Here is a 17,171-nt window from a genome sequence, read left to right on the forward strand (position 1 = left end):
TCGCTGAAGCAATAGTTCTCCGAGGAGAGGCATATTTGGGCACTCTGAAGTCCGTGGGAGATGAGGACATGGTGAAGGAATTGAATCTGTCTAGTCAGGGTGGATGGATGATGTGGTCACTAGTTAAAACAGGAAATAAATGAGATGTAGCAGGTTTGAGTAGAGGAAATAGTGGATTAGATTAATGTTGAATTTTATGTGCCTGCGGGACATCCGCATGGAAATGCTCCATATGCAGTTAAAAATATAGGATTTGTCTTCAGGAGACAGGCTAGTACTGCACATAAGGTTTTGGGATTCATTGTTGTGAAGGTCATTTTGAAGCCATGGGTGTACATGACATCAACAAAGGAGATAGATAAAATGAGAAGAGAAGTAGCTTAAGATGGGACCTTTGCCATCCCCCAAATTTACAGGGAGTGTGGTGGAAGATGTAAATAGCAAGGATTCCAAGATACTTACCACCCTTTCTAAATTAACTGCAGACATTGCTACATCTAAGTCTTATCTACATTGATTTACAGTAAGTTAACATTGGAATTCAGCTGGAAATCTGCATGTCATCTTGGCAAGTCCCTATGTAATGTGTGTGTTTTAGTGTTTGTTTTCTCTCTTGATTGCATGGATGAACTTCAATTTATTAAAAATCAGTGACACATATTTTCTCTTATGATATCAAAAAGGTATACCTTTTTTATTATGATATCAAAAAGGTATACCTCTTTTAGAGGTAGATACGTAGGTGTATTCATAGAAAGAAGTGACATCCACTGAGGAAGGTGATTCCGTGAAGAGTTTACTCTAGTAACTGATTTACATTCTGTGGATAATCAAATTGTAAAATGAATTTTAAATGTTCAGGGACTGAAAAAATATGACTTTTGAAGTCCCATACACTGCTTATTTAAGGATCTTGAAATATGTCTTCTAATGACTTGACTAACATATTGAGGGCACATAATATGCATATGCAGTGGAATCAGAAATGTAATAAAAATGTATTCCTTGGTTGGACTGGCCAGTCTAAGTTCTTGTGGGCCAGGGGCATGGGAGGTATGATGAAGAGTGATGTCCAATCCATATTACTTAACCTTCATCCTCATGCTGTCAGCATAGGGCAACTATTTTTAATTATCTTCATTATTTTTATCATCATCATCAAAATCCATTTTTAATAAGCACACTTATGCATTACAGTTTCTGTAACACAATGGACACTTGCCCCCTTGGAATTTACATGATATTGCATATGAATAGGGAACCTCAGTTTTAAACCCTCCATCATATAATAATAATAATAATTTTTCTCTACAATTAGGTGGGAATAGATTTCATAGGAAAAAGAGTTCAAGAGTGAGTTTTCTTGGGCTGTTTCTATACATGAGAATGTCTAGCTTGAAAAAAACTTGTTGAATTTAGTTTAAAAGTGCTTATGTTTTAGTTTAGATATTAAATTGAGTTCAGTATAAACCACACAGTGAAAACTCAAAACAAAACCCACAGAGTTACTTTGAAAAGATGCTACATTTTTACATACCTGAATTCAAGCTGGATTTTCCTAATTCAGTAATGAGTAGATAATAATGGCTAACACTTATCAAATGCCTATTATGTGCTAAGCACTACCTGTATTAGGTTAATATCTCATACAGGTATTAACTCATTTACTGCATACAACAACCTATTAGAAAAACTATTACCCCCATTTGCAGATGAAAAAAGTGAGGTACAGAGATTAAAAAATACAATCGTCATTAATGATGGTAATTTGCTGCCAGATAATGATATATTTGTAAAGTGCTTTATGCATTCAAAGCCCACACATTCTTATCTATCATTCTAATTATTCAAAGCATATGATAATAGGCAAGCACAGCTTTCATTAAAATTCCCAATCTCAGGGCCTTGAGGACCTCAAAGTGTTTAAATTTCAATAGAAAGTTTGTACCGAAGTTAAACATATACACTTTTAAAAATTTCTACATTAACTGTGGAAAATAGGCCTAGAGGACTTAAAAGAGAAAGAAATTACTTGCTTTGGTGACAAATGAAATGTTTTGTTGACTAACCTTAAGCGGTTTGTTTCCTCAAAAGAAACAAAATGAGGATAAGCTAAACCAGGGTAAGTGGTATCACTGTGAAACCCCTTACAGCTCATAAGGGAAACATCTATTCACATGTGATTTCAATAACATAAAGCAATGATTACAATTTTGAAATTTAATTTTCATGTTGCCCAGTAAATTGCTGATCTGCTTAAAACACACACACACAGACATTCACATACTAACCAGTACATAGAAGAATCTATCTCAAAGAAAGTTTAAATGATTTGAGGTGTCGGTGACAAAGTTAATTTATGGCTATGGAATATATGAACTATTTCCAGCTCACCCTACATTTCTATTTGTAAACTTCCCTATAATATGGCCACCTAGGTCCAGATGGAATATTCAGTCATCCTATAGGCCAGTGCTTCCCAAACTTTAACTTACATGTGATTCACATGGATTTCCAACAAGCTCTCAGGTGATGCCAATTCTGCAGATCTAGAGACTGTCCTTTAGTGGTGAGAATCTAGGCCATTTCCACCTAACAGCAAAGTTGCACTTATCCCTAGAGAGTTGGGTGTAAGTCCTTTCTTAACAAATTTACCAAGAAAAATTTTACATCCCACCTCAGATTCTTTCAACCTTTTATATCTCATTTGTGCTTCTCCTTTTATAAAGAGGAAAGGGAAGACAATTTACCACCTCTTCTACCATGTAAGAGCTTTCTGACTATAAATTTCTTCAAGCTATGAAATTCTCTTTTACTTTTTAGCATCTTCTAACAATCTTTTTTTCGTAGTGGCCGGTTTTCAATTCACACCAGTTTAGTTCCTCCGTAGGATCTAATAAGACTGTAAATTTGGCATTATGAAAAAATTGAAGGGGAGTAAGACCTGTGACTTCAAAGAGCTTACAGTCAAGTAGGGAAGATAAACTACAGCATGAGGTAGAAAGTTTTGTAACCATTTGTTTACTTTTTAAATTATTATTATTTCCTTTCAACTTATCTTTGGTTGCATAAGCTCTGCTTCAACACCTGTAGGAAGAGGACACTCATTACTTCTTCAGAACCTCCTCATTCCATCTTGAACATGAGCTCCTTGAGTTCAGGGTCTGGGACTTTCACTTCTACGTCTTGAAACTAGCCCAGGGCCTAGCATACTGGGCATTCAATAACTATTTGATGAATAAAGAAGTGCCATCATTTTGATAAGGTTCCATTTACATCTCTCCAAAGAGTACACAAATGGCCAGAAAGGGCATGAAACAATGGTCAACATTATTAGCCATCAAGAAAATGCAAATCGAAAGCTCAATGAGATACTATTTCAGGTCTATTAGAATGGCTGCTATTAATAAAAGGAAAATAACAAATGTTGGAGAGGATGAAGAGACATATGGACACTCATTCATTGCTGGTGGGAATGTAAAATGTTGCAGCCACAGTAGAAGACAGTTTGGTGGTCCACAGAAAACTAAGTATAGAACTACTATATGACCTGGAAATCCCACAACTCAGTATATACCCAAAATACTTGAAATCAGGGATTTGAACAGATTATTTGCACACTGATGTTCACAGGAGCATTATTCACAATTGCCAAAAGGTGGAAGCAACCCAAATATCCATCAAGTGATGGGTGGATAAAGAAAATGTGATGTACACATACAATGGAATATTATTCAGCCATAAAAAGGAATGAAGTCCTGATACATGCAACAACATGGATGAAACTTGAAGACATCAAGTTGAGTGAATTAAGCCAGACACAAAAGGACAAATACGGTATGATCTCAATTATTTCAAACAATTAGAATAAGCAACTCATAGAGTCAGAATATAGAATATAGTTTACCAGGGAACAGGGTACAGAAAGGGAATGGAAATTTAATGGTTAAAATGTACAGCATTCTTATTTGGAATGATGGAAATGTGATGTACACATACAATGGAATATTATTCAGCCATAAAAAGGAATGAAGTACTGATACATGCAACAGGGTGGTGGTTATGGTAACATATCACTGTGAACATAACAGCACTGAAATACATATCTGAATGTGATTAAAAGGGGAAATGTTAGAGTGTATATATGGTAAAAAATAAAAAATTAAAAAATAAAGTCCATGGAGTTGCTCTACATAATGAACCCTAAGTTAATTCATGGACCATAGTTAATAGTACAATTATAAAAGCATTCTATCAATTGTAACAAATGTTCCACACCAATGCAAGGTGTTAATGATAGGATGGTATATGGGAATCCTGTATTTTAAGCATGATTGTTCCAGAGGAAAAAAATATATGCCACAAAGAATATCTATGACAGTAGTAGCATCAAAAGGTTTCTTTCAAGACTTGACATTAGGGTGGACACACAAGGATTTAAACAGAGATTGTGGAAATGGGCATTTGAGATCCAGAAAACAGGGGAGAAAGATCTGGCAGTTGGTGCCCTGCTCTTTTCTTCTCGATCAGATCCAGTTTTATCCTTCTCACATTTGTCCCAATTCACACATTCCTTTAAAAGATGAAGAGGGTAGACACAGAGATTTGCTTCTGTTTGAGAATAATTTAGGCTTCTGTTTCATTATCTCCAAATCAAAGGCTCAGACTGGTTGACTTCTGAGGTCTCTTCCATCTCAAACAGTCTATGGCGGTGATGATAATATGACCTTGCTGTTCTGACCTGCTGGGCTTTGGAAACATTTCTACCAAACTCTGTTCAGCCAGTCAAGGCCTCCTCAAAGTGGACACTGTGTTTTCCAATCCTCTTGTACATATTGCTAATACCAGCGTTATGCCTCCAACGTGATACTTGTTGAACTCATCCTACGTGCCAGGTATTCTTCATGGACTACTTCATTAATTCCCAGAATAACTTGAGAGCATAAGTACAGATATTTACTCTGTTTTGTAGATGAGAAAACTGAAACTTCATGAGATTATTCAGGTGGTCTGAATTCAGAGCCTCAGTCTTGATCACTGAGCAATTCTCCCTCCCCTACTAATGAATGAATGGTCATACCTTCTCACAAGTGTGCTTGCCTGCTTCATTCCAAGTACTTCTTGGTAATTCCATTAGGCAGTGTGTCAAATTCATGTTGAATTGAAATCCCCTCACCCTTGAGCTTAATTGGACTGCTATCTACTTTCCTTTATTGTTTTTTGTTTGTTTTGTTTTGTTTTGTCTTACAACTTCTTGTTTTACTAACTGATTTGAGACTACAGAAGCCTACATTTTATATTACAGAAAGAATAATGATTTCCCTTCACTGGATATGCATAGGCGAAGGGGAGCTTGCTACATCTCCAAAAAGAAATGATTCACGTCCCAAGTATAGATCAATTGTGTTGATTGTTACAATTCCTTTCAATCCTGATATTCCATTGTTCTACTGAAATTGTTACACACATGAAAGCATGGTATTATTAAGACCAGAAGAACACCATGCTTCAAATGACTAGATCAGAAACAATAGTTCAATGTCTGCTTAGTGTCTATCTACCCGAAGGAAACCCTCTTCTAGCAGTTATGAATATCCTCTGGGATGGTGAACATTCCACATGAGTGAAAGCCTCCTTGGCTCCAATATTACATCATATGCATATCTACATATATTTGTATATATATATATTATTTGTTATTCATCTTATTTCCAGATTTTCAATTTTTATTTTGATATGCAGAGTCACCAGGAAATTGCAAGAATTGTACAGGGAGCTCAGTTATTAGATTTTTTAAAATGAAAAGCTTATGGAGTTTTTAATTTCAAAAATAACACCTGCTCACTGAAAAAATTTACACAAATATATCAAATGAAAATGGAATAACTTCACCTGCCTACCACATTCTGCCCCTCACCGCTGTTGACAGTTTGATGTGTGTCCCTCAGGTCCTTTGTTTACATGCATATGGGATTGACCAAATAAAATAAGCCAGCTTAACAAAGGATCCCAGCTTCCTTTCCATCTGTGCATAGTCTTATCCAACTAAGAATTTCATTAAAAACAATATCAAATAGAGTAATTGCTACTGTTTATATAGTACTTATGATGTATGAGGTCCTGTACTCTGTCCTGTACACCCACAAACTAATCTCATATATTTATAAGAAACTAACATAGAAGGCATTTTATTCAGGTTGTAAGTGAGGAAACTGATGCTTAAACTTTTAATATACTAACACCAGAGCTTGAAATTTAATGCAGATCCATCTGACTTTGAAGCTATGATCTTTCTACTTCAATGTCTTGCAAACAATTTTTCATGAAATAAGATATGAACAAAAAAAGAGGACCAAATAGAGAAAATATCTACATATTTTGAATTTCCTAAAATTTCAGGCAAATCAGCACCAAAAGGAAAAGTTAATGGTAACTTCAGTCAAACCTATTTCTTAGAATTGTGCTTGTAAGCATAATCAAATGATAGCCTTATTTTATTTTATTTTATTTTTTTCACTTTTCCACCAATTATACCTCCCCTTTTTCAGCCCCAGGGTGAGATCATGCGGTCTTTATCCCTGCCTCTGTCCACTCCTAGAGATACACTCAAGAGAACTGAAAATATATCTCTGCCAGACACGTGTACATGAGTATTCATAGCAGCATTACATAGATCAACATTTCGTTCAGCAGTTATTTTAATCAGAGGTTTGAGAAGAGGGTGACTCTGTAGGGGTCTCAGAGGAAAGTGCACCCCCTCTCCAGACTACGCCATGTCCAGCATGGAGACACAGACAAAATCTGAGTCCCCTCTTGTGAATGTGCACGTCATGTGGGGAAGAGCTACCTCTGATGACCTCTCCTTGAGAGAGAGGGTCCCTCAGTTCTATGGCTGTGCCATCATGGAGCCTGAAACTCCCGATGGAATCTGATGTCTCTGTCTACTGAAGCTGAATGGATAGCCAAAGCCAGGGCACAAAATATGTTCACTGGTAATCTGGATTGAAGACAGTGGAACAGGGAAAACTAAAAATCCAACATCATCGTCAGGCCCACAGATGAAGAGATTGAGAAGGGGCATCTCTGAACTTGAGAGAACATTTCTTGTCAGCAGTTCCCATACAAACATCTCCCCAACCTGAGGAAAATAACAACCCCTGGGGACAAAAATGTGCTGCCATGCCCCCTTGGTCTTCAGTAGTCTTCGTGTTCTCCTGTCTGCTAGAGCAGCATATATTCAATTGCTAACCAGAGAGCAGAACTCTGTCTTTTTTCTTTCCCAATCAACAAATCATCTCCCTAGGCAAATGAGCAAGAATTATGACATTTAGAAAAACCTAAATCTAGAAAATTTCTTTAAAAGAGGTTGTGGGGGAAGTAATCCTTCAGGAAGCTTCATGAACTTATTACCGATACAAAATTGCTTGCGTATATCAATGCAATGCACCCACAGATGACAGCCCCTAGCTAAGTGAATAAGAGTTCCCAAATATATGTTATTCAAATTTAATTGCATTTATTTTAACTAATATTTTCGGTGCCCCCACTGTCATACTATAATGACATACACTGTCATACATATAATCCCATATGTGATCATATAGGATATGTGAGCTTGTTCTTTCTCACCCAATATTATTGGTTTCGGTCTTGCATGTCAGAAATTGAGAGCTAATCCTTTGCACCATATATTATTTACCATGAACAAATTTTCCACTCTTTATTTCATTTAAGGAATTCAGGTCGCTTTTGGATTTGGCATAGATAATCCCTAAAATTCATTCTACTCTGGTTCCATGAGTACTATTATAAAACTTAATACATACACAAAAATGTATTAAATCTATGACCATAAATGAATTTCATGAAAAGGTAATGAAAATATGTACAATAGATTATAATATTCCCCTTATGAGCTAGGCATATTGTCTTGCTAGGCAGAGTTTTTCTTCGTTATGATGGTAAATAAACAAACTACTTACCACTGACTGTTGCTGAAAGCCTTGGATACCTGGCTTTGGTGGTGGGGCTTACTTCTGCTTCCCACACTGGAATGTATACTCTTTGGTATTATAGGCTGTTGTCTGCCATGGATCATGAGGGGCACCTGTCATTCCAGGAGATGCTTAGAGCTTAATCATTGCCTAATGCAAGAGTCAAAAATCCTTCTTCAGTCTCTCCAGGAATTCATTTTTCTAGTCTGACTATTTATACATTACTCTGGACTGACCTTTTGGGAGTATTCATATGATCTCTCTCTAAGTAGGTGTTCTGGGACTCCTCAGCGTGCAAACACAACTCACAGAGAACAGTTTCAATGGGTACTCTAGGAATTAAGAGCAATTAACTTTCTCTTGTATTCATTAAAGTTGCAGCAAATACGTGCTCCCAGCATACAAGGAGGAGATCAGTGTCCTATCTCTGTTGGGACATTTCTGGGTGACTTTCAGGACAGGATTTCTATTAGGATTTGTGGTTGGCTGAAGCCTGTGAGACTGGCTTCACCCCCTTCCCCTTAGGACCTTGTTTGGTTGGATTCCATTCATCATGGGAGTTTGCTGCATTTGGTGTGGGGCTCACGGATGCAGACCTATGATCTGGACCCCTCACGCTGCAGGCTGTTTCTGGAGCCACACAACTGATGGCACACGTGCTCTCTTAGCACTAAGCCAGTTCTAGTTAGGGCTGCTCATCTGGACCTGGTGTTTCCTTTCTTTCCCCCAGCCTCTCTTGGGTCTTGACACCCACTGGTTCCTAGTTCTGCTGTTGTTTGTAACCTGATGATCACAGTGTAGGCTGTGGACCTCTAAAGGGGAAAACAGCAGAGCAAGCAACTTTGTAGGACACTGTGGTGCCTTCAGTGTGGGGAGAAGGCTGTCACTTTGAATAACTTGCAGTATTTTAGTGTACTGAAACTTAGGACAGAGAGTGTGAAGCGTTACATCTGAAAATCTCAAAAATCCCATTAGCCCTTGGGTATTTGTGAAGAAGCACAAGAATGGTGCTTATTTAAATACTTTAGAGAGAGAGAGAAAAAAGAAAACACAAACAAACAAACAAAAAAGACTTAAGAATCATTATCCATCAGGAAAATGCAAAGAGAAAATTACATTGAGTTATTACTTCTCACCTTGTAGGATGGTCATAATAAAAAAGACAGATAAAAAAAATGTCAGTGAGGATTTAGAGCAATTGGAACCCTTATATGGTGCTGGTGAGAATACAAAATGAGGGAGCTTCTTTGGAAAATGTGTCAGTTCTTCAAAAGCGTAAATTTAGAGTTACCATGTAATCCCACCATTCTTCCCCTGGAGATATATCCAAGAGAAATGAAAACGTATGTCCACCAAAAACTTGTATGTGAATATTCATAGCAGCATTGTTCATGTAGCCAAAAAATGAAAAATCCCAAATATCTATTGAGTGATGAAAGGTAAATAAAATATGGTATAGCCATACAATAGGCAATTATTAAGGCTTACAAATAATGAAGTACTGATACATGCTATGACATGGATAAACCTTGAAAGCCTATGCTAAGTGAAAGAAGCCAGAAACAAAAGGTCACATATTGTATATTTCCATTTACATGCAACTTCCTGATAAGGAAATTCATGGATACAGAAAGTAGGTTAGTGATAGTCTATGACTATTGGTTTTGGAGGAATGAGGAATTACTGCTAATGGGTTCAGTGTTTCTTTTGGGGGTGATAAAGTTGTTCTACGATGTCAGTGGATTGGAGAGAACACAAAAGATGCGATGCTTAGTACAGGTGTAGCTGTTTGTCCTGGTGGAAAGACTGTCTTGGGAAGCCATACTGTGAGAGCACTATGACAATTATAGTCTGAATAATCCTATTTTTGTCTGAGTAAGAATAATACCCCAGAATGAAAAACACTGAGCTAATCACCGATTTCACTCTAGAACCTCTGGTCAGCAACCAACTTGCTCAGGGCTCCCTTGACCTCCTTGTTTCTCAGACTGTAGATGATGGGGTTCAACATGGGGGTCATAACACAGAAGAGCACAGAGACCAGAATGTCCATGTCCAGTGAGTAACCTTCACTGGGCCGGTCATAGTTGAAGTTGGCCATTCCATAGAAGACGACCACCACAGTGAGGTGGGAGGCACAGGTAGAGAAGGCTTTGCTCCTGCCTTGAGCAGAGGAAATCCTAAGGATGGTGGAGATGATGAGTATGTAGGACATTGCAGTAAACAGGCAGGGACTCAGGCCAATGGTGGCACTGGCCACATGGAGCACAGACTCATTGACAGAGGTGTCTGAGCAGGAGAGCTTCAGGAGCAGTGGGATGTCACAGAGGAAGTGGCTGATCTGGTTGGGCCCACACAGGGTGAGGGTGACTGTCAGCACTGTGTGTGTTGTGGAATTGACCAGCCCACACAGCCAGGACCCAGTCACCAAACACACACAGACCTTCACACTCATGAGGACTGGATATTGAAGAGGGTGGCAAATGGCTACATAGCGGTCATAAGCCATAGCAGCCAATAATAGACATTCAGTGCCAGCACAGGTCACAAGGAAGAAGATCTGGGAGAGGCAGCCCTCGTATGAGATGGTCTTCCTCTCTCGGAAGAAGTTTACCAGCACGACTGGGACGGTGGTGGATGTGTAGCAGATGTCCAGGAAGCTCAGGTTGCTGAGGAAATAATACATTGGAGTGTGAAGGGCAGGGCTGACCCTGGTGGCCGTTATTATGAGGATGTTCCCCAGGAGGGTTGTCAGGTAAATGACCAGGAAGATCAGGAAAAACAGCCCCTGTAGTTTGGGGTGGTTGGAAAATCCCAAGAAGATGAATTCAGTGACATCTGTTTGATTGTCCATTTCAAAGGCCGTCACAGCTACAAAACAATAAGAAAAAGGTAACCATAATGAGATTGTATGGAGGATACCTCAAATGGGTTTGTGAACTTGCGGGGCCATGTCAAATTACATTGGACATAGAGCATCCTGGGCAGTGGAGGGGAGGTGTGCAGGGCTGCCTTCAGGGAGACCACGAATTCTCCCACAGTAGACCTAGAGAGATCAGGCTCAGGAGCCCCTGCGTGGATCTGCATGGCCAGTGGTGGGTGGGAATAAATGGAGACTTGGATAAAACTTGCTAAAAACTGCTAACCCCTGTGTTAGAGTGCTCTAATTTCTAACTTCTGGCTTTGCAACATCTCCCTCCTAATATTGTATATCACTGCATCAAATTCTTTTAAAAACCATCCTATTTTCTCTGAGTAATAAATTTTCATTGCAAAAATTAAGAAAATTCAGAAAGAAAAAAAATTAAACAACACACAGAATCAATGCTAGCTTTTAGCGTATTCCATTCTAGTCTTTTTAAAACACATTAATTTTAATCTTTATTTTTACCTTTAAAATATTGAGAACACAATTTCCCAAGGATGCATTGCATTCCATCATACAAAATGAATTTAATCTCTCACCTTCCTTGGACTGAAATTTTGATTGTTTCCAGGCCTTTTACTATTATATACACTAGAAGGAACACTTCCATACACAAATATATGTGACCATTTCTGATTATTTCTTAGAGAAAGTTTTAAGTATATTAATTTCATTTTTCTCAGAGGAACATTTTTCTTCGCAGGGTTTATAAGATAGGGGAAAGTTTTACCAATCAAATATACCTAGGCATGTTTCCTCAACAAGGTAAATTTTATTAAACCATGATTTTTTCTCAGTCGAACATTACATGCTCCTGAAAAAAGAATTGGTACATTCATCTACTTTTTATTAAGCTATCCTTTCTAGTAATGAGCCATTTTTGAAAAATGCAATTTCTGTCTTTCTTTCAATCTTGGCAATGAGATGATATACTAGAGAGAATTGATCATTGAGCCAGGCAGATGTGGATCAAATTCTATTCCAGTACTTAACAAGACCCAGGATAAGCAATCGAATGTCTCTCCTTCTCAGTTTGCTCATTATATTCTGGTATTAGTAGTGCCTATTTTACAGCAGCTGGACGAAGTAACATGAGATAATATCAGTAGTATGCATGGTACATTATAAGTTCTCAATGCACCTTATTATGGTAAGAAAATCCCCTTCTATTCCTACTGTACTTTTTATCATGAATGGGGTGAATTTTGTTGAATGGTTTTTTCTGCATCTCTCAGGATAACATATATATTTTTTATTTAATCTGTCAATACAGTAAATTATATTGGCTGACTTTTTTTAAACAAAGCAACACCATTACCTTTAATGAAGGACTTTTCAAGTCCTTTAATTTGCCAGAATGCATTGTCAATCTTTACAAGAGGGCCGTAACTGACATCGTTTTCCAAAGAAACATTTCTCAAGGAATCCTTTTTTATGGAGCAACTCTTGTGACTGGGACAAACTTGGAGTAATACTGATCTTGAATAAAATAGGCTCTTAAAACCTCATGTTGGAAGAGAAATTTTTAGTGTGGGAGTTTTAAAGGTGTACTTTTACTTGAAAACATGTACAAGATGCCTACAGTCTCCATAGTTAAAGTGAATTAAGGAATGCTAAACTAGAAAGACCCTCACTCCTTCTTGGCATATTTGTTATCCTTTGGAAGATATTACAGGGGAAACTGGCAGAGTGAGAGAAGAACAAACACAGGTGTACATGGAAATGGAGAATTGAAACTGAGAAAGCCTTGGATCAGGTGTTGGATGATTATAATAACTCATTTCTTTTCTTCCCAGGGTAAAATCACAAACCACTATTATATTTTACACTATGGAAAAAAAAAAAAACTTGTGCAGGAAATGGCCCCATGATGAATAAAAACTCGCAAACTCTATTTTTTTACATGATTTAAAAGCCAAAATCACTAGTTGCTTCTTATTTGACAATTTTGTAACACTTGGTGATTTAAAAGATAATGCATGCTTTAAAGAAAAATGATTATTTATAATAACTTATTCTGAATGTAAGTTTTTCCTCAGTGTACAGGATCATATATTTAAAAAAAAAAACGTATTGGTTGATTTTTGAATGTAGAATCAGACTTGCATTCCTGGGATCATTCTCAATTGGTTACGATATGTTATCATCTTTATATATTGCTGGATACAATTTGCTAGTAGTTTGTTGAGAATTTTTGCATATATGTTCATGAAGGATGATATTGGTCTATAGTTTTATTTTCTTGTAATGTCTTTGTCTAATTAGGCATCAGGATAATTCTGGTTTTATAAAATGAGTTGGCAAGTTTCTCTCCTTTTCTATTTCCTGGAAGAGACTATATAGAACTGGAATATTTCTTCCTTACATGTCTTGTTGAATTCAACTATGAAACCATATGGGCTAGGACTTTTCTTTTCTGGAAGGTTTTAAACTGAAAATTCAATTTCTCTAATATTCACAGAATTTTTCAGGCTATCTATTTCTTCTTGAGTGAGTTTTGGTACCCTGCTTCTTTCAAGAAAGTGTATATTTCATCTGTGGTGTCAAATTTTTGAGTATAGAATTGTTTATAGGATTCCCTATTTATCTTTTTTTTTTTTTTTTTTTTGACATTTTTTTTTTAATCATCATTTTATTGAGATATATTCACATACCACGCAGTCATACAAAACAAATTGTACTTTCGATTGTTTACAGTACCATTACATAGTTGTACATTCATCACCTAAATCAATCCCTGACACCTTCATTAGCACACACACAAAAATAACAAGAATAATAATTAGAGTGAAAAAGAGCAATTGAAGTAAAAAAGAACACTAGGTACCTTTGTATGTTTGTTTGCTTCCCCTACTTTTCTACACATCGATCCATAAACTAGACAAAGTGGAGTTTGGTCCTTATGGCATTCCCAATCCCACTGTCACCCCTCATAAGCTACATTTTTATACAACTGTCTTCGAGATTCATGGGTTCTGGGTTGTAGTTTAATAGTTTCAGGTATCCACCACCAGCTACCCCAATTCTTTAGAACCTAAAAAAGGTTGTCTAAAGTGTGCGTAAGAGTGCCCACCAGAGTGATCTCTCGGCTCGTTTTGGAATCTCTCTGCCACTGAAGCTTATTTCATTTCCTTTCACATCCCCCTTTTGGTCAAGAAGATGTTCTCCATCCCACGATGCCGGGTCTACATTCCTCCCCGGGAGTCATATTCCACGTTGCCAGGGAGATTCACTTCCCTGGGTGTCTGATCCCACGTAGGGGGGAGGGCAGTGATTTCACCTTTCAAGTTGGCTTAGCCAGAGAGAGAGGGCCACATCTGAGCAACAAAGAGGCATTCAGGAGGAGACTCTTAGGCACAAATACAGGGAGGCCTAGCCTCTCCTTTGCAGCAACCGTCTTCCCAAGGGTAAAACTTATGGTAGAGGGCTCAACCCATCAAACCACCAGTCCCCTATGTCTGTGGTCATGTTAGCAACCATGGAGGTGGGGTAGGCGAATACCCCTGCATTCTCCACAGGCTCCTCAAGGGGGCACTACATCGTTTTTTTTTTTTTTTTTTTTTTACTTTTTTGTGTTTTTTATTTTTTTTTTTTTTTTTAACTTTCCCTTCTTTTTTCAAATCAACTGTATGAAAAAAAAAGTTAAAAAGAAAACAAACATACAATAAAAGAACATTTCAAAGAGACCATAGCAAGGGAGTAAGAAAAAGACAACTAACCTAAGATAACTGCTTAACTTCCAACATGTTCTTACTTTACCCCAAGAAAGTTACATACTATAGCAACATTTCAGTGAACTTGTTCCTACTACATCCATCAGAAATTAACAGACCATAGTCATTTCTGGGCATCCCCAGAACGTTAAATAGCTTATCTGTTCTTCTTGGATTATTGTTCCCCCTTCCTTAATTGCTCTCTACTGCTAGTTCCCCTACATTCTACATTATAAACCATTTGTTTTACATTTTTCAAAGTTCACATTAGTGGTAGCATATAATATTTCTCTTTTTGTGCCTGGCTTATTTCGCTCAGCATTCTGTCTTCAAGGTTCATCCATGTTGTCATATGTTTCACCAGATCGTTCCTTCTTACTGCCGCGTAGTATTCCATCGTGTGTATATACCACATTTTATTTATCCACTCATCTCTTGATGGACATTTGGGTTGTTTCCATCTCTTGGCAATTGTGAATAATGCTGCTATGAACATTGGCGTGCAGATATCTGTTCGTGTCACTGCTTTCCGATCTTCCGGGTATATCCCGAGAAGTGCAATCGCTGGATCGAATGGTAGCTCTATCTCTAGTTTTCTAAGGAACTGCCAGACTGACTTCCAGAGTGGCTGAACCATTATACAGTCCCACCAACAATGAATAAGAGTTCCAATTTCTCCACATCCCCTCCAGCATTTGTAGTTTCCTGTTTGTTTAATGGCAGCCATTCTAACCGGTGTTAGATGGTATCTCATTGTGGTCTTAATTTGCATCTCTCTAATAGCTAGTGAAGCTGAACATTTTTTCATGTGTTTCTTGGCCATTTGTATTTCCTCTTCAGAGAACTGTCTTTCATATCTTTTGCCCATTTTATAATTGGGCTGTCTGTACTATTGTCATTGAGTTGTAGGATTTCTTTGTATATGCAAGATATCAGTCTTTTGTCAGATACATGGTTTCCAAAAATTTTTTCCCATTGAGTTGGCTGCCTCTTTACCTTTTTGAGAAATTCCTTTGAGGTGCAGAAACTTCTAAGCTTGAGGAGTTCCCATTTATCTATTTTCTCTTTTGTTGCTTGTGCTTTGGGTGTAAAGTCTAGGAAGTGGCCTCCTAATACAAGGTCTTGAAGATGTTTTCCTACATTATCTTCTAGGAGTTTAATGGTACTTTCTTTTATATTGAGATCTTTGGTCCATTTTGAGTTAATTTTTGTGTAGGGGGTGAGGTAGGGGTCCTCTTTCATTCTTTTGGATATGGATATCCAACTCTCCCAGCCCCATTTGTTGAAAAGACCATTATGGCTCAGTTCGGTGACTTTGGGGGCCTTATCAAAGATCAGTCGGCCATAGATCTGAGGGTCTATCTCTGAATTCTCAATTCGATTCCATTGATCTATATGTCTATCTTTGTGCCAGTACCATGCTGTTTTGGCAACTGTGGCTTTATAATAAGCTTCAAAGTCAGGGAGTGTAAGTCCTCCCACTTCGTTTTTCTTTTTTAAAGTGTCTTTAGCAATTCGAGGCATCTTCCCTTTCCAAATAAATTTGATAACTAGCTTTTCCAAGTCTGCAAAGTAGGTTGTTGGAATTTTGATTGGGATTGCATTGAATCTGTAGATGAGTTTGGGTAGAATTGACATCTTAATGACATTTAGCCTTCCTATCCATGAACATGGAATATTTTTCCATCTTTTAAGGTCCCCTTCTATTTCTTTTAGTAGAGTTATGTAGTTTTCTTTGTATAGGTCTTTTACATCTTTGGTTAAGTTTATTCCTAGGTACTTGATTTTTTTAGTTGCTATTGAAAATGGTATCTTTTTCTTGAGTGTCTCTTCAGTTTGTTCATTTCTAGCATATAGAAACATTACTGACTTATGTGCATTAATCTTGTATCCCGCTACTTTGCTAAATTTGTTTATTAGCTCTAGTAGGTGTATCGTTGATTTCTCAGGGTTTTCTAGATATAAGATCATATCATCTGCAAACAATGACAGTTTTACTTCTTCTTTTCCAATTTGGATGCCTTTTATTTCTTTGTCTTGCCGGATTGCCCTGGCTAGCACTTCCAGCACAATGTTGAATAACAGTGGTGACAGCGGGCATCCTTGTCTTGTTCCTGATCTTAGAGGGAAGGCTTTCAGTCTCTCACCATTGAGTACTATGCTGGCTGTGGGTTTTTCATATATGCTCTTTATCATGTTGAGGAAGTTTCCTTCAATTCCTACCTTTTGAAGTGTTTTTATCAAAAACGGATGTTGGATTTTGTCAAATGCTTTTTCAGCATCTATTGAGATGATCAATTGATTTTTCCCTTTCGAGTTTTTAATGTGTTGTAATACATTGATTGTTTTTCTTATGTTGAACCATCCTTGCATGCCTGGAATGAACCCCACTTGGTCATGGTGTATGATTTTTTAATGTGTCTTTGGATTCGATTTGCAAGTATTTTGTTGAGGATTTTTGCATCTATATTCATTAGGGAGATTGGCCGGTAGTTTTCCTTTTTTGTAGCATCTTTGCCTGGTTTTGGTATTAGATTG

The 17,171-nt window shown here is 37.5% G+C and overlaps 1 protein-coding gene across 1 annotated transcript; it reads right to left on the minus strand.

Annotated features, from left to right (window-relative positions):
* Positions 1-9,921: 9,921 nt before the first annotated feature.
* On the minus strand, positions 9,922-11,081 carry LOC119513129 (olfactory receptor 5V1-like). Its single transcript, XM_037808042.1, has 2 exons — positions 10,958-11,081; positions 9,922-10,865 (listed from the first exon to the last, which is right to left on the minus strand). Exons 1-2 carry the CDS (start codon positions 11,079-11,081, stop codon positions 9,922-9,924), a joined length of 1,068 nt encoding a protein of 355 aa, XP_037663970.1.
* Between the last annotated feature and the right edge of the window lie 6,090 nt (positions 11,082-17,171).

This window comes from Choloepus didactylus, chromosome 2 (genome assembly GCF_015220235.1).
Source record: "Choloepus didactylus isolate mChoDid1 chromosome 2, mChoDid1.pri, whole genome shotgun sequence".
Taxonomy (NCBI): Eukaryota; Metazoa; Chordata; class Mammalia; order Pilosa; family Megalonychidae; genus Choloepus; species Choloepus didactylus.

Coding starts and splice junctions, on each gene's coding strand:
- LOC119513129 (XM_037808042.1), bottom strand. CDS start 11,081: ATGCAGATCCACGCAGGGGCTCCTGAGCCTGATCTCTCTAGGTCTACT. Junction 10,866..10,957: donor CAGGATGCTCTATGTCCAAT/GTAATTTGACAT, acceptor ATTGTTTTGTAG/CTGTGACGGCCTTTGAAATG.